This window comes from Drosophila erecta, unplaced genomic scaffold (assembly GCF_003286155.1).
Source record: "Drosophila erecta strain 14021-0224.00,06,07 unplaced genomic scaffold, DereRS2 tig00000021-arrow-pilon, whole genome shotgun sequence".
Taxonomy (NCBI): Eukaryota; Metazoa; Arthropoda; class Insecta; order Diptera; family Drosophilidae; genus Drosophila; species Drosophila erecta.
Window position 1 is genome coordinate 6,275,028 of NW_020825198.1, and position 27,019 is coordinate 6,302,046.

At 43.4% G+C, this 27,019-nt stretch overlaps 2 protein-coding genes across 2 annotated transcripts in view; both read right to left on the minus strand.

The window, feature by feature from the left end:
- Positions 1-221: 221 nt before the first annotated feature.
- On the minus strand, positions 222-15,077 carry LOC6546262 (protein sprouty). The gene is made up of 2 exons (XM_015157863.2): positions 13,848-15,077; positions 222-2,337 (listed from the first exon to the last, which is right to left on the minus strand). Exon 2 carries the CDS (start codon positions 2,132-2,134, stop codon positions 323-325), a length of 1,812 nt encoding a protein of 603 aa, XP_015013349.1. The 5' UTR covers positions 2,135-2,337; positions 13,848-15,077; the 3' UTR covers positions 222-322.
- A 10,925-nt stretch (positions 15,078-26,002) lies between these two features.
- Positions 26,003-27,019, minus strand: part of LOC6546263 (eukaryotic translation initiation factor 5B) — a 34,530-nt gene continuing 33,513 nt past the window's right edge. The window contains exon 10 of the mRNA XM_001971723.3: positions 26,003-26,428. Coding sequence (XP_001971759.1) covers positions 26,321-26,428 — 108 coding nt within the window. The 3' untranslated portion in view covers positions 26,003-26,320. The remainder of the gene's footprint in view (positions 26,429-27,019) is intronic.

Below are 27,019 nucleotides of genomic sequence, written 5' to 3' on the forward strand. Positions count from 1 at the left end.
TTCCTAATCGCTTTCGTTTCGTCAGTTTTGTTTTCCACTCGTCGCCACTCGATTTGTTTTAAGCAAAAAATTATTTTTTAAATAACATTTCTAATAATTAATAATTATCTGTTTGCAGTCTTTGGTTATTTAATTTTTCTTTCTTTCTTTCTTTCCTTCCCTTCTTTCTTTTCTTTTATATATCCTTTTAAATCATATATTAAATATTTTCCGTATATATATGGGGGTATATGTTCACCATCCAGCCCGCAATTTAGTTCGACCTCCCATTTGTGCCTCAGGGTTTTTGCTCGGGTAAAAACCGGGCACACGGAAAGGATCCTTAATAGTCGGGACTGGAGTCCAGGAGCCGCTTCTCCGGGGTGAGGTCACCCTTCCGCAGAATGCTCCTGGCGGCACTGCATCCATGGTCCATGGCCTTGCCATTGGCTTGGTTGAGTCCACCATCCGTAACGCCGCCGGAGAGGCTCACACCGCCGCCCAACCCGCTGCCATTCACGCCCAGCGGCACTATGGGCAGCATGCTGCTGGTGGACCCAATGCTGCCCACTCCGCCGCCGGAACCTGCTCCACCGCCACCGATGCCCTGGCAGCGGCATCCGCGTCCGGCGAACCTGCCGTAGCACTTCTCGCACAGCTTCATGCAGCCCCGCATGGGCCAGTAGAACCACAGGCAGGGCAGGAAGATCGACAGTGCGCCAAGCCAGCCCCATCTCTGGGTGCGCTTGTAGGGGCCGCAGGAGCAGGGATTATCCACGCAGGGTGTGCCGTTGCCATCATCGCAGTCCAGGTCATTGTCCCGGGCACAGTGATAGAACAGCGCCTTGGCGCAGCACAAGCAGGATGCATAGTCGATGACCGACTCGGCGCTGCACAGGCACGTCTTGTTGCACACCCACGTCTGGGGCAGCGGCCTGGGGCTCTGGCACTGCTCGCAGCGACAGCGGCCGCAACGCGGACACACGATCGGATTCAGCAGGCTGGGATCGCCGGCCATCACCAGGGGTCCTCCGTTGCCGCCGGCTCCGCCCGGCTGCAGCAGCTCCTCCAGCGCGTGCATGTGCTCCTTTTGCGTGGCGGGTGTCGGCTGCTTGGTGATGATGGGCTGGTTCATGCCGAGACCCAGTCCCAGTCCCAGGCCCATGCCCATACCCAGTCTGGGCGGTGCCGGCTGCTTCGAGGCGGGTGGTTTAGTGGTGCTATTTTGCAGGTGCGAATGTAGTAAGCCATCGGTGTGGTCGCTTCCAACGGACGTCGCCTGCGTCGTCGTCGCCAGTCGCGCATGTTGCTGCTGCTGCTGCTGCTGTTGCTGTTGCAGGTGCTGCTGCTGCTGCTGCTGCTGTTGCAGGTGCTGCTGCTGTTGCTGTTGCAGGTGCAGGTGCTGATTCCGCTGGGGCAGCAGCAGCAGATGGTGGGTGGTCGTCTGGCCATTATCCTGCTGGCCAGCCGGATGCTGCGAGCGCGTCGCATGTTGCAGCGGCGTGTCCACATACTCGTTGGTTAGCCTTTCGGATTCGGGTCGCGGTTGCGCCAGCGTGACGGGGGAGGCGGGCGGCTGGCCCAGAGCGTTGCTCACCGGCTCAGCGCTTTGGAAATGACTAAGGAAGTTGTTGTTGATGCTGTTGCTGTTGTTGTTGCTGCTGCTGCTGCTGCTGACCAGCGGTGCGGGTGCCGGCGGGCGACGTCTCGTAAAGCTCGACGACGAACCCGAACCCGAACCCGAAACCGATCCCGATCCGGAGACACTTATGCCCGTCGCCGTGGTCGAGGAGGCCGTGCTGCTGTTGCGGCTCAGACTGCTGGGGCGCTGCGGCAGGAAGGTCAGGTGGTGGATCTGATAGTCGTCGAAGTCCGGCGATGCGGGTATTATCGATATCGTGTTGTTGTTGCTCGCGGCGGCGCTAATACTAAGTTGCTGCTGTGAATTGTTGTTATGGATTGCTACGGATGTTGCAGATGATGCTACTGACGTTACTGACGCTACTGACGCTACTGATGCTACTGATGCTCCTGCGGGATGATCCACTCCGACACCACTCAACGTCGGCTCCGGCGCCCTTGGTCGATGCACGCGCGGTAATAACTTCGGGGGCCGGGGTGGCGCCAAGGGATCGCCGCCATTTCTGCGATCCATGTAGTGTTGTAACCAGGACTCCTCCCCCAGCTGCACTCCTCCACTCCTCCGCCGCTCCTCGCTCCTCGCTCCACCTCGAGATCGAGATCGCTCCTCCACCTCGAGATCCGAGATCCTCAATGCCGTCGATCGAAGTTGCTGCGCCCGGACTCGGCTCGATTTGCCTTCATCCTTTTGCAGATTCAGACAGCTGCGATTGCTTTCTGCAAACCAAGAAAATTGATATCAAATTAGCTAGATATTTTTAAATATTTTTCTAAATCCGACTGCGCTAAGCAACGCCTAAAAGTAATCCACGTTTATTTATCCAACCCCCACGGGGATGCAAGAACGCCCCAAATTGGTTTCCGCAGTTTTCCCAGTCTCAAAATGGCACGTAGATGGGTTCGCCGTGCTTATGGATAAACTCAAAATAAATAGTGAGCAGAAATAGTGGAAGTGGACGGCACGAGGGCGTGCCACTGGGTCCAAAGTACCGAATGCTTTTGTTTGGATTAAAAGTGGCTAGAAGTGAACTTTTCTTCGTCGACGGTTTAATGTTTGTAATTAATTCCGCAGCTAGGAAACCAAAGTGAGAGAAGGTCGCGCGTCATATTTATTATACGTAAACTCGTACGTATGTTATATTCTGTGCCAGATAAAGACCGTATTTTTGTATTCTGCTTATATCGGCATGACTTTAATGTAAACATCATAGGGCAACAACGCACACTGGCTTTATGATTATTATTATTATTATTATTTCGGTTCATAATGCGCTTGGGTTCAACGGAATCGGCGGGACATGATTTTTCGGAGATTGTGTTTCGTAGTTTCTAGGGAAACTGGGCTTGGCTCTGCCGCCAAATGTTTAAGATCAAATTGCTTACTTATACATATGTACATATGTATGTATATTGGAGTCGAGAGAGCGTGTTCCGTAGTACTATATGTATTGTTGTATGATCTACAAACGCTGGCGCCCTCGACTTTGCTAACCCCTATTATCTGCCTTAATTGCTTTCACCCCGCCAATCTGATTCGGCGGTTATATTAAAACAAAAAATATATTTTCGAAATTCCATTCAGCGTTCTGCTCTCGCTTTTCATGTATTTCCGCTCCGTATTACGTAGGGCCATCAAAATAAATGGAATAACTTTCATAATTGTTCGATTTGGCATATCAGAAAGAAATTAGCAATTCGCATGGGGAGTCTCGAGTCTCGAATCTCGAATCGTTTGAATCTCTGCACTGAGCACACAAGTGTATATACAACCGATCGAGAGCGAAGAACGAAGCGAATGAATAAGGAATATGATGCTAATTGAACTTTGACTGAGTACATTTTTGGGCGTTGATGATGATCATGTTGAATATGGCACGATCGCTATCGCGAAATAAAGCATTTTAATGGCGAAACAACTGCAGTTTTATGGCATGTTCTTCTCGATTTATAGCGATGCAGCAGTTAATCTGGTCAACGCGGCGTATGAGTAATGCGATAGACCGCGTACTTCGAAGTCCACGCCAGGCGTCGCGTTTAGATAAATATTTGTTTACACATAATTAAAGGCAACGAGGTGCCCCTGGCAAATAAGGAAATACAGGAAATTAGCAAATGGCGTCTCTCTTCCATAAAAATTAATAAAAGAGACAGCTGAGGGCGAAATAATAGCACTATATGAAAACCTATTTCAGAAACAAATAACATATGATGTTGTTATATTTCTCTACTAATTGATATATTAATCATTTTAATTACTTCAAAGCCAACAGTGCTCAGGCACTATTCATTTGACCACTGCTGTACATATATGCGCCGATATCTAGCGATAAAAAGCCCAAAGAATTATTATTATTATTGTGCCGCATAAAAATTGTTTTTAGCGCCAACGAAAATTTCTGCGCCCCAAAAGAAATAAATACAGAGAATATACATACATACATATATGTATGGTTAAGTGTGTGTTCCTCGGTGGGCATGAAAATTAACACAAACGCCCACTTATTGACGTCATGTCCGGTACTCAAAAACAATTTTCGAGAATGATCACAATTGGGAAAAACAAAATAGAAAATCAACGAAACACACGTCGTGGGGCGAGTGGGGGGAGGGGGCTTTTCTCGGGCAGTGGCAGTGGATCGCCACTGATTGGCAATAAGAAAATCGCGGCACAGGTCCCTCCTCTTTATATATTTGGCAATCGACTTTGCGCGGTGCGGCGAGGGGAGGTGGAAAATCTGTAAGCATCATCTCGATATTTTCCGTTCTTTGATATGCGAAATTCTAGGTAGTAAACTATTTATAAGCTTTTTTAAGAATGAACTCTGGGGGGAAGAGCTTTGATGTTATAGAGATGGGCACCGTCCAAATCGAAGTTGAGTTCATAATTATCAAATCAATTTCGCTACAAGTTGAGCCAGTAAAATTCCAATTAAGGGGTGTAAATGCGGGCGATAAAAAACATATTCAAATTGCCCAATAAAAAATAAATAAACATAATTCAAAGTTTATTTTCGCGGTCCGCTTGACGCACAGGCCCAAAGTAATGCCAAGATTTCGATTTCATTCTTAAATTAATTGGGCACAGCAGATAGAATACAAAAACATTGTACGTAATTTCAAAACAATTTGTTGCCTTTTCGTGCACTCGCTTATTTTTAATTGCGCTAAAATTCTTTTCGCTCGGCGGTACCTTTTTTATTTTGTATTTCGTATTTCGTATTTTGTATTTTGTATTTTTACGTTGGGCAAACTTTGACCTTGGATCGCCCAGCGCAGTGCCCGAATAAAAAATAAATTATTTCGCTGGCAGGGAGTGTGATTCAATGGCGCACGAAATGTGAAATGTGGCATTTGAAGCGTTTTCATTAATAAGTGAATATACGAGGGGGGGCTGAAGGTCTTTGTCGCGCGGCTAATTCATTCAAACGATTCGAAGAGATTCGCCTTTGTTGGTTTGCGTTTGTTTGTCCGTTTGTTTGGCTGTTTGCGCAAACAAGTGTCACTGCCAGTTGCGATTTAAATAAAATTATTTAAGGCGGACGGACAGCCCCACAACAGCAACACAATGCGTAGCGTTTTTATATAAAAATAAACTCTGGCGAAAATCAAATGCAAACAGGTTTTTACTTTTTACACAGCCTGCCATATTCTGGCTAATAAGCCCGATCTTTGTCCGATCTTTGGCTTATCAAGGGGGCTACGTTTGCCGTGCCAATTGTCAAATGAATTAATAAAAGTTAATGCCAGCATGACCCAATTAAATTACTCACAAGAAATCCTGACAAATTGCAAACAAAGTCATTTTTCGGCCTCTTAATTGCTGCCTCTTATTTTTAAGAGGCCTCTTCTTGTTAAGTAAACAAGGAAAATGGCCTTTTAAGCTGAAGGGAAATAAAATACAATGTACACTTACTTATAAATTGCACACACGAGGCTATGAACTCTTTTTTACTAAGCCTACTTTGTGTTATTTTTTTTAAATATTTTTTTAGCTTTAGTGCTGATCTAGAGCTTATTGACGCGTTTTTGAAGCTGTCAGCAATGACGACACGAAAAGTACGAGTTGCAATTCATTTTATCATGTCTGGAAATCGTGCTTATACTTTAATTAGGTTTAAGACAATGTTTCAACGTTCTTTCTGACTTATTTACTTTGTAGCTCTCATTACGATTTTGTGTCAAGTCCGCCAGGGCAAAAAGAACTCAACGAGTAAATGAATATTTTAGAGCATAGCCCACAGCTTGGATTCTCCCATTTTGGACTCCACTTTTACAAAAATATGTTTCTTCCAGTTCTGCTAAAAATATGTGCGGATACACACGCTCCGAGGGCAGACACACATGAGTAGATAACTGAAATGCGGAGAGCGACAGATGAAAAACCTACACAGGAAACGCTAATGACTGCAGGCAACTCGGAGGGCACAAAACGCGAATGAGAAGACTGAAACTGAAGCGGGAATCGCTTGATGCTGCTGCTGCTGCTGCTGCTTCTGCTGCCACGACAACAACACCGAGCACAGATCATTAAACTATTTAAATGCCCAACCGACCATATGTTGCAGCCGCAGCAGCAGCATCAGCAGCAGCAGCAGCAGCGGGAGCAGCTAATAGTTTTCAAAGCAAATGAGCAGCACATGTGGCAAAGGGCTCACGCACACCAGCGCAGCGGCCAGATGTGTGTGTGTGTGCTAATGATATATACACCAAAGTCGCCCTGAATGATAATTATCATAATGATGATGATGTTCATTCTCGTGTCTGGAATGGTTCGCTTCGGGTTTTCCTCACTTTTATAGAAATCATTGAAGCCAACTCTGGCCGAGATCGGAGTGGAGTGTGTGGCGTGGAGGGGGCTTCGCAGGGGCGGAGGAGCCGAGAAGAAGCAAAAGATCAAATCACCAACAAATGAGCCGAGCCAAGAAGATGCCATCAACTGGCGGCCCAGACAACGGTCGACCGCTCAGAGATGTCGCCAATGGGAACTGGTTCAGGCCAGGCAGTGCCCCTATAATTGGAGTTTACTCAGTTCGTTTTTATAAACAATGGCATACTTAAGAAGGTGTGTATAGAGGGAGTTCAGTGGTTAAAAATTGAAAAACCATGGACTTAGGAGCTGCTTAAATTCCTGTAGCATCAGAAATAACTTAATACATATGAGCTCTCAAGTTAAATGATATAGCATTGAAAACGAACTAGTTTCCGTAAACCAATCAGCATCTCTCCCCGTTTTCCCTGGCTTATAACGCTGGTCTGTTGTCTGGTCTGGTTCGATCTGGTCTATAGGTCTAGAGATCGGCGAAGGGTAAGCGGCAGGAGGAGGAGGAGGAGAAGCCCATAAACTACAAGTGATCGACCTTAAGATTTTCTCGGCCTGATTGTCTGCGTCCCGTCGGATCTGCGTTTTCTCTAGGCTACAGCATCGCATCACCGTGTATTCCGTATCGCATGGTATCGTATGGCATGGTATGTATGGTGCTGTGTGCGTAAAGTAGGTAGATTCAGGTAGAATTCGAATTCTCTGCCGTGCGTTGTAATGACTGAAGTGAGTTGCAGTTAAGTGGCAGCCAAAAAGGAAGCTGCAACATGTGTTGCCTCGCCATCTCGCCATCTCGCCTCTCTTTCTGCCCCATGCAAGTGCGTAAGTGGTGTTCCATTGTGTGTTGCACCTTTTGTCCGGCCACGCACAACAGCAACAACAACAGCAACAACAACAGCAACAGCAAACACACGGCGGCAACACTATTGCAACAGCAGCAACATCGGTCGAGATTCCGATACCAGCTCTTGTCTGGGCTCCTTATAGAAACATCCAACAGATGTTTTCTATGTTTCATTGTGAAAAATTTTCTCTTTTTCCCAACAGCCAGCTTGTTTTTCCATATCTAGGCATCCCGCTCTTTGGGTGCTTGCTCTCCTTTCATTTTGGATTTCTATTGCTCGATTTTTTTTTATTTTTTGCCCATTCTCCATTGTTGTAGTTCTCAATCGCCTGCATTCGCTTCATTCTTGAAAAGGTGCACTCGTAAATGGGGTATTATAACAGAAGTGAATGATCGGGAAGTCGGGGATTGGGTTGCCTCATTGCCAAGGAATGATGTGGGATGATTTATTTGCCTTCGGGGCTGGGAAATGGATTCAGATTATGAAAACAAAAACAAGACACTTCACCTAAATCATATATTTTGGTTTCGAATAAGACTGTTTACTTTTCCTTAGCTGGATCTCGCAGATTGCGTTCGATCTATGTTGTGGTTGTGCTTTAAATCGGAATTCATCCTCTAGCTGGCAGTTCTAACCGGGGAGTACATGGAAATGCAGTCACCTAGAGATCTTAGAAATTTTCCCACGCAATAGAGACACACACCCCATTATTTCCGTTGTCTGGCTTTATAATTTCGAGATGATAATACGGCTACCTTCCTGCCGGAGATATCATATATGCCCAAGCCTTCCTTCTCCGGATCCCCGAGCAACGCCCACACTTCGGTGGACGGCCCAACCCTCTCTGGAAGCGAAAAAGTAGGGAATGCCGACTATAATGCTGGGCACAATGAAGGCAGGGCAGGGCAGGGCGCACTAATAGAGCCATGAGCATAGAGCATACACATAATTTTCTATATCTAATTTGCGTGTTCTATTCAAAAATTCCGTTCACATCCTTACACGCGCAAACGCCCACACAGAAGCTGGCAGAGACGTTGGCTGCGACGCCGACTGCACAGGCGACAGCTGGCAGAGTTTGCATGTGTTGGTGTGTATCTGTGTGTGCCGCAGAGCACGCACACATAGGCAATGCTCATTGGCTTGGGCCGAAAAATGGAGAGACAACGAAACTAAATAAATAAGAATTGCACGGCAAACTCATGACATGCTGGTGATGACGTCAATGGCACACACACACACACCACGCCAGGTTGTCTGTCTCTGTGTCTGCTATATAAATTTCCCTGCTATTTATAGAGTGCTTGCCCCGAAATAGCAACAACATTTGGGTCCCCGATAGGCACGCAATTCCACATCCCCCTCCTAGCAAAAAAGATACCCGAAATTGGCGAAAGGCAATGTAAACAACCTGACCCGCCCTAATGTACAACAACACGGATTCCGATTCACACACAGGCACACGCACACCCCCAAAGGAACACCTCCCATCCACCCATCCACCCACCCACCCACACACGCAAAGCCAAAGTTGATCAAAGAATGAGGGCCAAAAGTGCGTGACTTTGGCAGCAAACTTTTCTCAATGGCTAGAGATGTCAATCCGAAACGAAGTTAAGATACAGATACAAATTGGAATGGATTTTTAGGCTGAACTGAAACTTCCTGAAGGAAAAGGCTAACTTCAAAGCGTAAAGTGTTCGCCCGAATTAACAGTGGGCTATTAAAACACATACATAAGCGCAGATTTTGTAAGGCAAAACTTTTAGGAAGTTTGGCCCAATTAAAACCCATCATTATACAGTGAGTCGCCAACTTTATCGTGTCACGAACACACCCCCAAAACGCCAGACGCAGCAGCAAAAAGACAACCCACAACCACCAACCGCCCACAAAAGCCGCACAGATACACGCACTTGACTCGTCTGCCTCGCTCCTAATTTTCCGCATTTTCCTCGAAGCGTGGCAACCGAAATCTATTTTTGGCTCACCGATTTTCCAACGAAACGCAGGACAGTGAACACAAAATAGAAGCGGAAAGCCACAGCCTTATGCAGCTCCACTGCCCCACCTGTAACGTTCAGATAAGACTGACGGGAAAACTGACGGGGAAAACTTACGGGGAAAACTGGCGTGGAAAACTGACGGGGAAAACTGACGCTTAAAGTGTTTTTTCCCCCTGTTTTTTGGGGGCTGGGGCGTTGGGTTTTGGGTGGACGAGCACGCCCACTGAAGGTCTCCAAGGAAGGCTGCGTGGGCCGTCTTGAGGTCACCTACGCTCACACACACACTCACACACAATCACACACGTATCCAGTGAATACACATGGAGTTCTGGCCCACGCTATTTGGCTATTTTTGCCCTCACACGGCAGAAAATGGGCAACCATTTCAGTTAGATGGCTAAATGTGCAGTAACAAGGCTAACTATTAAAGTAAGTACATGCATATAACACACTTTGGAAAAAGTAGTTGCCGTATCAAGTCAGTAGGTCAAAGTAATTTCCATATAATGACAAAGTAGTACAAGTTAATATAGAAATGATTTATGGGAACACACGATTAACGCAATTACTATAAACTGCATAATCGTGGTGCTTGCTCTTCGGTAAGCCATTGTTTTTCTCAGTGCAGCCGCGCAGACTTTGCATATGAAGTGAGCGGATGAGGAGCGGGAGAAGTGCCATGCCAACATCTCACATTTGCTTGGACGTGTCCAAGTTGTCACCTGCCGGTGGCAAAGGTCACGCCCAGGCTATTGCATTACGGTTCCAATTCAAAGGGACTGTCATATGCAGTCGCCACCACCCGGCTCCATCCCTGTCCACATGCTCATCCCCCCAAGAATCTCATCCTTGGCTCACTTCATCCATGCTGACTGCATCTGCATCAGCATCAGCATCGCATCAACATCAACATCTTTGGGTTTATCATAGGTTGTCGTCGCCAGCCTTTCATTGACGACAATTCTAGCTGCGCACATAAGTCGGATATGTACCAATGGATATATATGTACATATATACATATATATATAGAGTGTATAGAGAGCTCTGTGTGCTTAGCCCATTTGTATGGACGCTCGATTAATGAGCGTTTTGTATGCGTTGCTCGACCAGCGCCTCGCCTTCTGGGTGGTCACCCAGCCCCCTTCCCCGGTCTCCTCCCCCCTCTCCAGCTCCCGAAAACCGAAACCATCTAAATCTGAAACCAAATCCAGCAGCAACAACAAACGGAAGTGAGCTTTGGGCGTGGGCTGCTTGATCCGGTGAGCAGAAGGGGGTGCAGTTATTGTCTTAGTCTGCTAATGGAAAAGATTTACTGGGAAAGTCTCGAAACGTAGTTAGAGCCAAGAAAAGGAGCTTTAGCATTTGCTGTTCGGGGAAATGCATAGCCATATTTGAGGTAAAAATAGTAGTAATCGAATCGATAATGGGGCTTAAAGACTAAAGTACCGACTAACTGCTCTGTAAATTGGCATTCTGAGTGCCGTCAAATGGAATAACAGGAAATATTTGTGTAATTACATCAAGCAAATTGCTTTGCAGACCAATTAATTGGCGATTAGCCCACAAAAGAATGGAAAACCGCATGGACCCTTTGAATTTACTTCGTAGTCTTCATAAATTCGCTAGTCGTCAGCTCTTTCAATTGCAATTGTGTGTTGGCCCCCACAACAAACACGCTTGTTGCTGCTGTTGTTGTCGTATTTATTTTTAAAAATTATAATTTTCAAAAATAAAAAGGCCATTTTTCGCTGGCATTTTTTTCAGCGTCGGTGCGACGACAAAAATAATGAAAATCACATGTTTGCTTGCGGCATAAAAATGGTTGTTGGTTTTGGTTTTGGTTCTGGTTTGTTTTTTGGTTTTGGTTTTGTTTTTGTTTTTGTTTTTGGTTCTGGTTTTGTTTTTGTCTCTGCTGCTCTCAGTTGAGTTGAGTTCAGTTCGCTTCTTGTTGGTCTGTCATTTGGCGTTTTGCTTTGCTGGCAGCACAAACACATATCTTATAGATACTTTACTATATACGAGTAGGAGTAGGTATGTACGGTGCTATGCCTATCTACAGGGCATATCTGAAATCTCAACCCATTGAAGCGTGCGCCAGCCCATCCCCCTCACCGGATTTTCCTCACTTTTCCCCGGGTTAAGTAAACGTTACGTGGGGTGAAAATTGCGCCACTTGATCGTTTTGATATATCACTTTGGTATCTATGTGAATTGGCTTTCTATGAGCCGTTGTTTCAATTATGTCGTCGGTTGTTGTCGTCAGTATCGCATGGTATATGGCATATAGCTTATAGATATATAGATGTATCCTATATAGGATATACCCCGTGGCCCAGCAGATCTTGGCTGCCTTACATTTTGGTAACAGTTTCGTGATAATCTATTTTTAGCATTGCGAATGCAATTAATTTGCTGTCATTTCGGCCTCTCGCTGTTGTTTGTGTAATTTTATTTCTGCCGACTATTCTTGATACATCCCAAATAAGACAGGGGAAGATATATGCACGGCATGAGCGTATATATAGACCAGTTGCTATAAATCAGGTGGTGGGGGCGGGGGAGAGACTGATTAAAACGAGAGGCCCTCATACAAAGTTACAGGTGATCTACAAAGTGCCCTGATCGAGATCACAGAAACCTATAGGCACACCTATATGGTGTAGATATACCCCTCGGAAACCTTCACGACTTCCCCATCCATCTGGCTGTCTATTTGGCGTCTGCGTCATCAACGTCATTGTGGATCTGGTGGATGTGGTGCTTCGCTGTGTGTCTAGCTGTTTATTTAGCTAATAAAAATTAAGCATTTAATTTATTTATTCAGATATGTTTGTGTGCACATGTTTTTGGCAGAGGCGAAACGAAAGCAAAAGAAATGAAGCCAACGCGAGAATTTCCTTCCATTATGAATGAAATTTGTATTTGTGTATTTTTGGCTATGACATAAATTCAGAGCACAAAACCGATACAGAAGCCAGCAGCAGAGAAGGCCACTTAATTCAATTGAAAATTGGTAAAATTGGTAGGAGATTGGTAAAAATCCCACCCGAAACATCAAAAAAATAGAAGGCAAGACAAGACCATCGATCAAAAAACGTTAACTTATCGGCTGAAAAGTTGTTACGCCTCTTTTATTTATTCTGCCTCTCGTTTCCGTTAGCCCCAAAAATTAACAGCCAGCAAAAAGTAAATAAACTTAAATATTTTTCGTCGACTGATAAACGTCCTCTCCGCTGCGACTGATTTTTTAAGCGTGTGTCAGCGTGAAAAAGAAAGCAAAAGCATGAGCATAGCCCCAAAAAGAAAAAATAATAATAATAAACGAAAAAACGAAAGAACGAAAAAACGAGCCTAATACCTGGGGGTCTTCGTCTTATCGAGTCACCTAAAAAGTATCGATGACGAAACTGCCTCACCTCACGTTCTTTTCTAGATTAAACCCCTTGAAAAGTGTTTAAAAATAGAGTAGAAAAACACGCTCGAGTGTCCAAAGGTTTGCCACACACATCACATAAAAACAAAAAGCGTATGCAGGAAAAAGTGGGCAACTGATTAGAAGGTTTAGCTAAAGTCAGTCGTCAGTCGACTGATTTGTGAATGGAATTCTCTGTGGAACTGAACCGTCTGTGATCGATCGATCGATCCGATCCGATCCGATGGAATCAAACCGCATAGCATCCCATGGAATCGGATGGGTTGGGATGGGATCGACTGGGCATTATCAGTGGATCGGTGGGCAACAATGAAACAACTTTATAAATTCACATTCTAGAATTTCTCCACAGATGCAAACCGAATCGGAGAGCAATTTATTTTCAATAAAAACTGATATACTCCTGCGTGTGTGTGAGCATTTGGGGATTGGGATTATCTGTCTGGTCCGATCAGTAAATACCGATGGCAGACGAGGCCAGACAAACAAACAACTTGAAATGTCAGTTAAACATTTTGTGCGGCAGCCGCGAAATAATCAAATAAAATAAAAAGCAGGAAAATTTATTTGATTTTACTTTGACAGTTAATGCATTTATATATATTTATATTTAGCACTCTCGGATGGGAGATCAAAGCAATTCTATCTATAGAACGTTTTGTATTCTTCAATGAAATTCTAGAGGGCAGTGAAAAAACAGGAATTATAGCGTAAAAAATATAAATAAATATAAGGGAAGACTAACACAGATTATTTGATTAGATTTAGTTTGATAAACCTTAAATCTCTGACTGATTTTTATGCCTATTTTCCCGTGATGTTTATTTCCACTATAATTCTTCCTGATTTCCGATCGCTACTTATGCATGTATGTTCATCGAAAATGAAAAAGAACATGTCACGATGCAGTCATAAATTAATCAGATATTCGCATGGAATAAACATATACACCAATCATTTCTATCAAGAACTGTGCATTTCCTGGCAATCCATTTGGCCGAAGGTTGGACGCCAAAACGTGATTAACTGAAATTGCAGCAACTGCGCGGCATATAGCTTCTATTTATTCGAGATCTGTGAGATATATGCCCAGATATCTTGGCAGCTGTGGGTGCGAACTTACATTGATTTTCAAAAGCAATCCGTGGTACAAATTCCGTAATTAATCACCGTAGATGTGTGTTGAAAGTGTTGTATAATCCTTATTATTCGGGAAGTATCCAAAATGATGAATTCGATTCTTTTGGGTGTAATCCAAAGGCGAATTGGAGAGGGGGATTCTTCAGATTCTTACTCGCGATCGCGGCTGCTGGTTTTAATTTAGCATTTATTAAAGGTGATTTTTCGCTTTGCTTTCTTTCGCATTTCATTCACAAAAGTAAATTTAATTAACACAAAAACGACGCCGGCGGCGATGTTTGATTTTGTTATTATTTTTGCCAGACTCGTATTTTTATATATTAGCTGGGTTTGGTTTGGTTTTTTGGTTTTTGGCGTGCCAATAAAATAATAATAATCAACTTGGCGACCGGCGGTAGTGTTGTTGTGGTTGTTGCTTTTGTTGGTGGAGCAGCGAAGCTGGCGTCGCACAATCACACACAGATACACCAACACACCGAAAGCGGGGCCACGTCGTCGCCTATGTGTGCGTGTGTATGCGAGCGGCGAATGTATCTGTGTATCTCGTTGCTGCGTGTGTGTGCGTCGTTGTCTTGAGTAAAAAATATTTTTATGCAATTTTATATATGTACGTATATATAGATTTATAAAAATATTTGTGTGCGCGAGAGACTGTTGTTGTTTGATTTTGTATTTGCTGAATTTTTATTTATTTTTTCTTTTACTTTTTCCCAACACGTTTTGTATTTGATTGGCTTGAGTTGACTTTTTTTTTTTTTGTTTTTTAAATAGACGTTGTTGATTTTCTTCGAGCAATTTGCATTTTTAGGCACATGATTTCCATTGGAAGCGATTGGTTGGTTGGCTTGGTTAACTATTTCTATTTCTATTTCCCAAAAATAAACACTCACTTTTCACCACACACAATACTTTCAAGTGATTGCTTGTTTTATATATATTCAATATATATCTGCGGGTTGTTTGGCGCGTTCTGGTAGTGAATTGTTTTGTTTAGCAGGTTATTGTTGCTCGATTTGCTTATGGTTTGGTTGCTTCGAAAAAAAATGTTGTAGTTTTACAAAAAAGTGGCTTGATTTTTGAGGAAATCGGAAAGACAGCGAACGCGGCAATCGCGGCAACCGCTCGTCACGAGGTTTTGAAGCGAAATGAGCCGCAGTCGTTTTAGTGCGACGTTCCCTCTGTTAGTCGGCTGTTAGCGCGCTGTTGGCTCGAAAAGAGCCCGCTGTTAACTCACGGCGAAAAACCGTGAGAGAGGCGGCAAATTCGTACAGCGATCACTTTTTGCTCTTTTTTGCTTTAATTGAACGAAATTTTTCATTCTCAAAATGTTTGGATGTGTGTGAGAGAGCATTTGCTGAATGGGCGTTTTACTGGCGCTTTTGAAGGGGGATTCAAGGTTTTAGCCAATCCATTTCCAGTCCAAATTCTAGATATTCATTTAAAAATATTTTATTTACCAGAAATTATCAAAGGAAACCCTTTTAAAAGGTTAAAAAACAAGCACAGGAAATGCTGGCGGCGAATTTGACTCACTCACACACGCTCGCACGCAAAGCAAACTCAGGCGAATGTATCTGTGTCATTCTCTCTCACTCGCGCGGCGAATTCAGCTCTTGCGACCATACGTACTAAAAACCAACCGGACGTTGCCGCCCCTGGCCCCCCCATAACCCCCCCCTCGACCGCCGCTGCTCCCCCCAAAAGCCTCGCCCCCCTCTCCCAGCGCCCATTTCTATCTGTGTGCCTGTCTGTGTTTGTGTAAAAAACGGAAATTGAAAATATGCCAACTTGTAGGCGCGCTCGCTCGTTTTCAAGGGGTTTCAGCTCGGGATGGGGTGCATGGGGGTCGTGGCGAATTCATGCCAGTTTCTTTTTCATTCATTTAAATTTAAATGCAAACAGCGAACGGCTCGCAGCGCAAACAAACAACAGAGCAAAGGCAAAGCCAACAACAGCGAATGCGGCAAATACAGCAAATACAGGCAAAGCCAAGCGACAGCTGGGCCCCCCGCAATGTGCGAGCCCCTGGCCCCCTACCCCCTACCCCCTACCCCGACCCCCACGCCGCAGCCTCTGGCTCCTACCCACCATTAACCCTTTTGGAGCAATACAATGTATTTCCCAATTTAAATCTTTAATTTGTAATCATTAAGCCACTTTGCACCGTTTTAAGCTTTACAAGAACTTATTTAAATTAAAAATTTATGAAATCATTGCGAATGCATACGATTTTCCATGGATGTTATTAGTAAAAAGTAGCAGTCCTCAATGGGTTAAGCAGCTGGATTGCCTACGCTGCGAATCCCCGATCCAAACAAGTTTTCCACGAATGGGTGTGCTGTCGTCGTCGCTTTTCCGGCCGTTGCGTGCATAAACTGGGTAATTTTCCCCGTCGCCAATTTGCCAATCACCTCTCGGCTCTGCTCATTTTCCATACTATCTACGTTTTTCCCTCAATGAAAATTTTCCTCTAGCATATTTTCACTAGATCTGCTTAGAGAGTCTTACATATTATTTGGTTTTAAAACGTGGTTGTAGTATAAATTAATATAACAATATATTATTGTACAAAAAGGAAAGATTTATTTGGAAATGTTGTATTATTTGTTAATATAAAAACCCTTTTCAGTTTGGTAAAATATATATACAAAATATAGGTGACGCCGACCGCGCTGCCGACTTCGTCGCGTTGGCTGACAATATGAATGAAAATTACGCACACACAGCGAGCGCGAAAGAGAGAGAGGCGAGAAAGTTGGGGGAAAACTCAAGATGTTTTTCCATGTGTGTGCTTGGGTTTCCAGCCATTCAGTTGGTGCGAGTGTGTGTGCACGTTGCATGAGGTAAGCATAAGATGTTGTGCACATGTGTGCGTGGAAATGCTTCGCTCAGGTGGGCCGAAGGTGCCAAATCATTCACACTAAAGGGTCACAGCCCTGTCCGAAAACACTACAAGAAAAAATGTGAAATTATTTTTCAAAATTTCCCACCCAAGTTAAACATAACTAAAAGTTTCGCTGAATTTAGAAGACCCCAATTCGAATAGTATTTTTGCAATTCCAGATGGATTCTTCCACACATTTCCACTAATTCCAAACTGCTGACATATCATAAAACATAACCCATGATACCAACAACTCGTAGCTCTTGCGTATGAATGATGTTGAAAAAGCAAGTACAACAACACAACTGGATGTTGTTGTTTTCCTCAGTAGTTGCTGCTCTCGGGCAGAGTTGCCATAAATAAGATACACGATTGAGCGGCGCGTGCGGCTTCAAGCTCGACAACTCTGGTTGGAAACCTCCAACTCAAAACCAGTAGCACTTTTCTGAGAGAAAAATGTGTAAAATATAATAAAATCGTATGGGTGTTGTCTAATAAGCCAAGTCTCGCGTTTGGGGATCGAAATTCGAAGATAAGCTTGAACTTTCCCAAAAATGGGGAAGTGGATGCGTTTTTTTGATTTCTTTCTTTTTTTCTTTTTGTTACTATGGGGCGTAGTATCTGTAGAATACAAAATAAATAAATGGCATATTCCAAATGGGCACAGATACATGCAAATTTCTCGCTCACATAAAAATATCTCAATTTCAACTCTTTTGAGAGAACACTTCGCCGCACGGCGAATTCGCCAGTGGCCTCTCACCGATACAGATACAAATGCAGCGCCAGATACAGATACAGATACATTCGCCGGCCGTTCGGCTTCGCTTCGTTTCGTTTCGCTTCGTCTTTTTTATGAATGAATTGAACGGGCCCCGATTATAATGAATGGAATTGGAGGTCTGCCCGACGCTCTGCCGGCCTCGTGGGCAAACACAAAATTGCCTTTTGCCTCTCTGACTTTGCAAATTAAATATATTGTTCATCTTTTCTTTTTTATTCAATTTACCCATATATTTTCATCGAATATTGGTTAGCGTGCAATTTTTAGTTCATTGCTTAAGGCAGTTACATATTTACGGGATGTCTTCGCCGCAGACGAGTCGTCGCCATAAATCAGCGTAACAATACTGAAAAAATACACCGTATATGGCAATTTTTTCGACCAGACTTTTTAGACTGACTGGCATCAGTGGCGTAGGAGTGGTTTTTATGCCGAAAACCCTCCAAAAACGAACCACATAAACTTAAAAACTGTTTATAGTATTATTTATCAATTTTTAAGACCTGCTAATGGTCAAATCAAATTGTAATTGTAAGAATTGGTTCATTAATTATTAATATTCGGGGACAACAAATTAATTTTATTTCAACAAATTGCAATAGTAATAATAATTTTCTGAATTGAGATCCGTAACACGCCACTGTTGGACATAATTAGGTCTTGACAAAATTCCAGCCAACCTATGTGGGCGTATCACATTTGTTCAGATCTAGTCACAAAAACTAAGCAAAAATCAAATGGAGATGGGAAAAAATAAACATTTACATAACACGCCTCATTTGAAGCAAGTTGCTCAGGTTTTCCCCCAGTTGTCCCCCAAACATGGCCGAATGAATTGGGCCGGTCCGTATGTAAATCGAATTTTACCCCATCTAGAGAAACCCACTTTCTACGCACTGAACAAATTTCCTCCAGAACAACAGCATTTCGAGTATCTGTATCTGAAAGATAAGAATTTAGGTTTATCATCGCTTGAGTCACGGGGCTAACTCGTGACTTGACCAAATGCAAAACAATAAACAGTTTTGGCATTGTCTTTGTTGTTTGCCAATATTGATAATACCGGCGGCTAATATTTATTATTGTGGGAAATGTATTTCCTTGAAAATATTTCTGTAGAATGTTTACAGCCATAGCGTCCCAAATATAAGTGCAAACCAAAAAGATAACTCTGGTGTTTGATTAGGTGAATCGTTCTTACAAACAATGCTAGACAGGTTTTTTTAGCCAAAAAACATATTAAAAACTATATCGGAAATAGGTAGTAAATTAAAGCCATCAGTTATCAAACAGATTTCAGTTTCAGTTACCAAATTTTAAGTCGCTCAAAATATAAAAACGACATGTGCCAGCGATTAAACAAAGTCACCCAAACTGAAGCCGCCAATTGTGAATTTTATAAAAATGTAAATCAACATGTTATTAAGGAACCGTCAGCATAAAATGTCACATGGCACATAAAACCACGCTTTTGTGAGCAGAAAGCATATTTAAATTACTTACAAATTTGTCAAAGTAGGCTCGAAACCGAATTCCGAAGTGGAAGTGGCGGCTTTCCCTCCCGTCGGAGCTTTGCATATCATTGGCCGTCGGAACCCCCACATGAAAAACTATTTAAGAGTGGTGTTTATTTTTTATGTCTTCTCTCTATCAATATTTTAGCTAAACAAATTTGTGACATACGCAAAATGACGATGGCAACGCCAACTCGCTTCCGTTGCGATCGATAAAGCGAAAAAGTGGCATAAAAGCACTAAGGAAAATTACTTAAACCAAATTAAAAGGGAATTACTTTGCCTTTTGTTTTAAAAATATAAAATAGTAAATCATGTAAATATATATTGTTAAGTCCAAATATATAAATCTAGAAGAAACCAACTGTTCAGGTGCTATTAAAAATAGCTTTCGAAGACCAAAGTAATTGAAGTGTCTTTCGCAGTGCTTTGAAAATACCTTATAATATTGTTATACCTATTAATATTCCATAGTATTTTTTCATTGTTTATTTCAACAATAATTCTACTATATCTAATATTTTTAGCGGTGCAAAATGTGAGAGAAAAGAGGGGCCGAGTTGAGATCTGAGAAAAGCCCACAACTGAAATTGGAACGCGTAGCTCATATTTTGGTTTTGAGTAGTTGTGGCCACGAAGGCGGGGGAGTTGCCCATGCCCACATGGCCTGGCCTATTCATAATTATGTTGGAGGAGCCCCAGCCCCCGGAACCACCTTAAATGGAGCTCCGCATGTATGTGCGTATGCAGCGTGAGCCAAAAACTGGACACTCCGGCGGAAGCCATTTATGGCTACAACAAAAATTAATACAAATAAGATACAAAAAAGCCATTGGCACACCCGAGTCCAAAAATGCGAGAGGCACAGGGCCCAGAGGATCTGATCTGATCGGATCGGATTGGGTCGGCTTGATATCGATGGCACAGTCCGTGGAATGCCAATGCAAAGCAGAGGGCAAAGGACTGAGGATTTGGGAGGCTGGTGGAGTCAACGGCGCAGACCAGTAGCCACATCCGCTGTCAAGTCTTTTGGGAAATTAACGCAGTTATTCACGCAATTATGTTACGCGACCGACCCGAAGAAAAGGTCTCCGAGCGGACCAGCCCAACCCAGAACCCAAACAAAAATTATAATAAAAAAACCCAGGAGAACTCACTCGCAGGGAATTGGAATTCCTGCGACGATCAGCATGAAATGTGCGCATTAGTCTTGGTCAACGCCAGTCCCAAAGACAGAGCTAATTGAACGGTACAGATTCAGCGAAACCTTAACCCTCTGGGGATCCCAGGGGTTTTGGGGAAATTCCAAAATAGTTTGGTCATGCCCAAAGCCATGGGTTATGTGTTATAGAAACGGAGCAAGAGCTTGCTTTAAAATATAGTTATGACTTGCTTAACAATTAGGACTTCAATTCTTCAGTATACTCTATAATTAAATAGATATACTGATAGTCCTCTTTCTATTAAAAATATTAATATTATAATATTTACAACATTTTAGATCACAATCGTACATTATACTCCTTAAACCTCTTTAAAGTGGTTGCCTGAAAAATGTGTACAATTGTTGTAGGTATATTAAAAATGTTTAAATTTTAGATGATTTTAAAATGTTGAGTAGTTGATACAACCTATAGAACCAACTCGCTTGCGAAATGGGTTAACTTCTTAAAGTTCTTAGTGAGCCGCAGCCTCCATGTGAGCTGGCATAAAAGGCCAAAGTGTGTCTCAGCTTTCAGCCTTCAGTCCGATCTTGATTTCGCGTCATTATGATTCGCATACAGATTATACAAATTTCGAAAAAAGATATATATTCGGAGGGTCTGGTTGGTCTTCATGTTTATGAGACATCTGCAGACAAACGCAGCGGGTAGCCGGCGAAAACACGATCTCCATCCTCATCAGCCAAACCAATTTCATTTCGAGATTCGTTCAGCTGTCGGTATTTGTGGGCTACTGTTTCGAATTTTTCAAAGTCGCCAAATAATTTTAATGATCTGGCACAGCGAACAAAGTACTAAATTAACTTAAGAGCCTTCTTCCATCCACTTTGCCCCACTCATCCTCTCCCATTCCGCCCTTTCCCCTCACTTCGGGCAGTGAAAATGATTTATGGCATTCCAGAAAGCCTAAGATCTAAGGCTCAAGCATGAGATTTCTTTTTTAGGTAGGAAAAAAGGGTACTGATAAAAAATTCATGAAATTAAGATCTATCAGAATATCGTTTATAGGTTATTATTTACTAAAAGATACGAAGCTCAAAGATACTGCAGGGAAATTGTTCAATGCTCTTCTATAATCATATAGACTTGTAGATTAGGTATCAAAAACAAGATAAACTGCAATACAGAAATCCTGAAATTCTGAATTTTAAGATTGGGATGCGTCAACATTGTTTTATACATTTTTTATATCGAACAAATGGCTTACAGTTTATTACTTTCTAGTGCTTGATAAGATCTCTTGCAATAAAATCACTGCCTTTAAATTCCTTTAAATGTCCTTTCTACTGCTAAGCACTGGCCACTTAACCTTTGGGTGACTTTTAGCACTCGAAAGAAGAACAAAAGTCAAGATCAAAAGTTCCAATTGACAACGTGAATGACTTGAGACATTTAAGTGTTCTTCGACTGCGGAGGTATATTGATAGAGATGGACATGGGACAAGGAAGCTACTCACCGGTGAATGGAAGTTCGTTGATGGATGGGTTCTGGTTAAAAGTTTTGCTCGGCTTGGCCGACTCGATTGCAGATAATGCAGATAATTTGATTACCGATTTTTTGTTTGTCTCTGCGCTGCTCGCCTTTGTTCGTTCTGGCTTTTGGGGTTGATTGAGTTGTTTTGTTTTTTTGGTGGCAACTGTACTCAACGAGCTGCTTGGTTAATTGATTAATAGCACGATTATTGTTAATAGAGTTAAGCAAACTTAAACTATGTATATTTATGGGATTTAAACGGGAGAGTTTACTATTTAAAATGGTTAATTATTTAAAAAAAACACGCACTTTTACATAGATTCACTAAAATTACGCATACGCCGTGTGCGCATCTATTAATCGCTAATTGCGTTGTGTCTTTGAATATACAACTGTATATGTACATCAGGTATATATGTATATTTGGCAAATAGTTTTGCAAGCACAATTTCTCGGAGATTGCACGTTGAATGCAGCCTGACTATCGTCCAGTGACTGAGCCAATGTTGCACGACTTTTGCATCGGAGCTGCAGCCTCAGCCGAAGATTGCCGATAGGATCTCGTCCTGGAGGGGAAAACCCATTCGTTCGCCCGAAGGCTCCAAAATCCGAAACACGAAACGAAACTGCGTGGGCTTCGTGCGGCATTCGTATTGTTTTCCGTTTTCGGCTTTTGCTGCAGGACTAATCCAGGCTCCTGGCTGCTGGTTGCTCCTGTTCCCAGCTCCTGGCTCCCAGCTCCATCCATTTGCATGGCCATACAGTCCCCTCCAATTGCCTACCAGCCCTCCCAACCCCCCAGCCCCCCCCATCCAGCCAGCATCCCGGCCTCGGTGGCCCGGGCCAATGAGCACTCGGCTTTCAAGGTCATCCGTTTGACGGCCATTTTGAATGCACCGCCACGTTCAATGGCCGCCCACTCACACACGCCTGCATTTCCTGGCCCAATGAGCTGGGCTCTGGCCCACACAGTTGCCTTGGCAACGACCTTCGGTAGGCGTCGCCTCGACATTGGCCATGGCAGTGAATTCCCACTTTGGGGGTTGTTGCAATTACCCCCAAGGTCACCCGCCGTCCATCAGCTGTTCGGCCAGAGTTGCCCTGCCTTCGGAAGGCGGGCTTATTTAAAAATTGTCCAGCTCCCTTGCGCCACTCCCAAATTAAATTCGAACAGCACTCACAAAGCTCATTTCGCTTACTGCCCCATAAATTAATCAGTGAAAACAATAAAGATTTCAATATTATTTCCAACGACATCCGGTCGAACGCGGCACCAAATTTGGCGGCAAGCAGCCACTTCGTCGAGCTCCACATATGGGCGGTCGCATCACAATATCTCTACATATATATGTATATAATATCTCTACATATATATACATATATATAAGGAACATCCGAATAAAGCCCAATAAAAGGCTTACGTCTAACAAGAAAGCTGGGTAAGCTAAATTGGATTTGAAAACGAATTTGGATTAAATCTGTCGACCCTAAGAAAAGTTATTTTTGCCTGCGTGGTGGGATGGGTAAGATACTTTGAATAGTCTGAAATAATAAATAAATTTATGTAAACAAGTGGTAAATATTTCATTGTACAGCAATCAAAACAAGTATTGCAGAAAATATAATATCTGAAACATGTGTCCTAAGAACGTAAACAAAGCTAATAACCTTTTGAGATAAGAGTATCCCAAGAGAATTTCATTTGTTTTGCTGGCGAGTTGGACAACTGGACATCAGCCATTGCTTGGACCCTAAATTGAAATGCCAACAGAAATGTGAATCATTCGATCAGATCAAACTCGCCAACAAAAAGTGGTCTGCCATTCAATTATATACACACATATTGGCCGAAACACTTGGCCAAATATATTCGAATAAATGAGTGTGAATGCGAACGGACAGAATAAAAATAAATGAAATTTCATTGAACGAAAATGCTCAATGAGAAATCTGTATGAAAGTTAGCCAAGTTGATGTCTGGGTTTTCGGCTCTGCTCTGATGGCTTTTCGTGCATTCAATCCGCAATGAATATGCCACCCCAGTCCATCAGTTTTCCCGCCTGACGTCACTGGTGTCCTAGATAATCGCCGCAGTGGCAGAGGTAACACATTGGCCTCGAGGTGAATGTCTAAACATGAACTCGAGGGCAATTTCAGTCAGCCAAAAGAATAAAAATAAAAATCAGAACCAGAAGCAGAACCACAGCACAAGTGGCAGCGAGAGGCACGTGCGAAATATTTATTTGGAAGCCTGCAATTGACGTGGCTACTATATTTCTCTAAGCAGATCCGTTCCCAATACCACTTCCGTCCGGCAATTGATGGGAGTCTTAATTCTGAATATCCGGAAAAAAACACGTTTTTTCTTAGAAGCAGAATTCAGCAGTTGGCTTTTACTTTGCAACTTTTGCCACAAATGAAGTCTTTTTGCGTTACACAGCAAGCATCAAATTTTTGGCTAACACTTATTATTTTATAACATTTATATGCAATGCTGCGGTAAATATGCTTGGAGCCTGTGATTAGTTATAAAGTCATTGTTAAATCCTGTTAATTTCCATTTGACTTTTATTTCACCTTATCATTCACCCCACCAAATGCGAGGCAAGGACACTCAAGTGGCCATCGAGTCCTTCGCCATGCGGCTCGTTTTTCTCAATGAGTCAAATGCCGCCCACAAAAAACAGCAGCAGCGACACGAACGCAACATCGGCATCCCCGCGGCATCAGCAGGACGAAGGATCAAAGGATGCGGGATGGGTGGTTGGTGGTGGGTGGTGGGTGGCGACACTTACCTACCACAGCCGCTGAAAATGTGCCCTAGTTCCACAGCCCTTTGGTGTGGATGCCATGTGGGCATCCATTAGTGCGCCTTGTGAATGAAAATCCTTGCTCTCGCTCTCGCAATCTCCTGGCGGCGGGGGTGTTGAATAAGCCGCGCTGGACGGGGAATGCCATTCTTGGATTTTCCCCAGCCTCGCGCATGTGTGCTGGTGTGTGTGTGTGTGTGGGTTTTGGCCAAGGCAAAAGTTGGCCAAGAAAATCAATGAATGAAACGGGGAGACACGTAGCCAGCCAAGGATGTTTATGCGATTTTCTATATGCAATCTTTATTTTTTCCTCAATGAATCGCACACGCTCGATGGGCATTCAGTTTAGCTGGGAAAATACAATTTCCTTTTGAAATTTTACTGCACCTCACGCCATTTAAGACGGAATTACGTGCCAGAAATAACGTAATGCGATACTAAAGCACTTGCAAATGGAACTTTTGCGAACCACTTAATACCGCTGCACTTCTACGTCCATTGGGTGCTTTAAACTTTATTGCACTTTTTACGAGCCAGCTTATATTATTTTTTATTTTTTGGACAACGCGTCCGGTCGTTTTGACAGTTTATAGAAACCATTTAGGCAAAGGGGTGTGCGAATAAACATTGGAATTAATATTTGATCGGCTTAAATGGTACTTTAAATGGGAATTATACGAATTAAATGGTTTGGCCAGCTTTCAATTGCACAAACATACTAAGCTGCACTCAATAATCATCAAATACAGCCAACTAAATGCTGCTATAAATAGCTCCACCTAAACTTCCCATTACTTGAGCTCACCTTGGTCCTTAATTGACCTGCTTCAGTCGCTTATCCAATTTTAATCGACAGTTTCTCCTTGGCGAATCCTGCCCAGCGTCAATATCTGGCTCAAGCATCCCGTGCATAATGGCTGGCACTTGACAGAACATTACCTCGAGGACGAATGACGATGACGATGGCTTGGGTGCACATCCTGCCGCACACACTTGGAACTTGGGGCACTTGAGGCCATTGAGGGCAGTACAACAGACCGTTTGAAGGATACTTTGGTGCAGGCAGCAGCAGCATTTGCGTCATTCACAAAACTGCGGCTCGTAACTTGCCACACACACACACACACACACACACACTTTGGTGCAGCAGCCGAGTGGAGAGCAGTTGCTGCGACACAATTGTCCTTCCAGCGGCTGCTGGGTGAATGAACCTCCGCGGCGGATGACCCAGTTTTTTGGCTGCATCTCCCCCATTCATCGGCATCCTTGTCGCGTTCAATGACACAGCGGCGGCAGCAGCAGCAGCAGCATCGGCGAACTGGCTATGAATGGGAAAAAAGGACCTGTGCGCATGCCAAGTGGGTCAATATCCTTTGGCGTGACGTCACCAGTGACACAGTTAACACAGCCAGCCAGTTGACTCCTCGCAGCCCATCGATATTGCTCGTGTTTTCCGTTGTACAACATTTTTGCATTTATTTCTAAGTGGCTCCAACAAAAATCGCAGGCAAAATGGATGTTCGCAAAATGCGTATTACAAAAATTTGATTTAAAACCATTATAACAGAGTTCTTTAAGCGACAACTGCGACGACGGCTACGGCTGTAAACAATAAAAATGAAACTAAGCTTAAGAGAAAGGATCCTCTGTTCGGGAGTATAGAGGATTCACCACAAGCGCACAGTCTGTAGTTTGACAAGCTTCTTCGTCCTTTTAGCGAAAATCTCTCCTCTGTTGTACGTTTGCAAGTTTGGCTAGCGAACTCGCTTACAGGATCTCGAAGAGCTTCTTCAGCTCCACCATCAGCGCCCAGTCCGCCTTGATCAGGTCGTCGCGGAAGTAATCCTTGCAGGCGTCGATGCTCTGGCGAGAGATCTGCAAGCAAAGTGGGCGAAAAATGCATGAAAAACTGGTGAAATTCGAAGAATTAGGAGTACATTGGGTTTCGAAGAGACAAACGCAGTGTGGAATTGTAATATTCGCCCGTGTGTCTATAAATGCATATTAATAACACGCTGCGCCACACATAAATCATTTGCATTGTGAATTCAGCGAATATGTGTGCATAATTGGAACGTGCCAATTGTCATAACTCCAAAGGGAGATTCGAGATGCGGACAGGGCGACTGCTCCATCAATCAGGCAACGGGACGGCACGTGTCTCCAGTTCGGGGTCTCCAGTTCTCCTCCAACTCCTCGAGTTCCGCCCAGACCCCGACATATGGCGCATAACAATTAAAATCATTTTGAACAATACTCTTTTTTCCATCGTTTTCGTATCCGATTCAGCTTGAGTTTATGCCCAACGGCAACGCTTTATCGAAGCTATTTTAGTGTCGCCAATTTTTATGGCGCCTTTTAATGCGTTTTTTTAATGCCTCGCGTTTATGGCGAGCAGTCTGAATAGTTCCACTTTCAGGCCCCCCCAAAAAGTCTGATTACAGCACGCCCTTGATAAAGACAACA

What these genes read in the sequence shown, in the direction of transcription:
- LOC6546262 (XM_015157863.2), bottom strand. Translation starts at nt 2,134, where the DNA reads ATGGATCGCAGAAATGGCGGCGATCCCTTGGCGCCACCCCGGCCCCCG.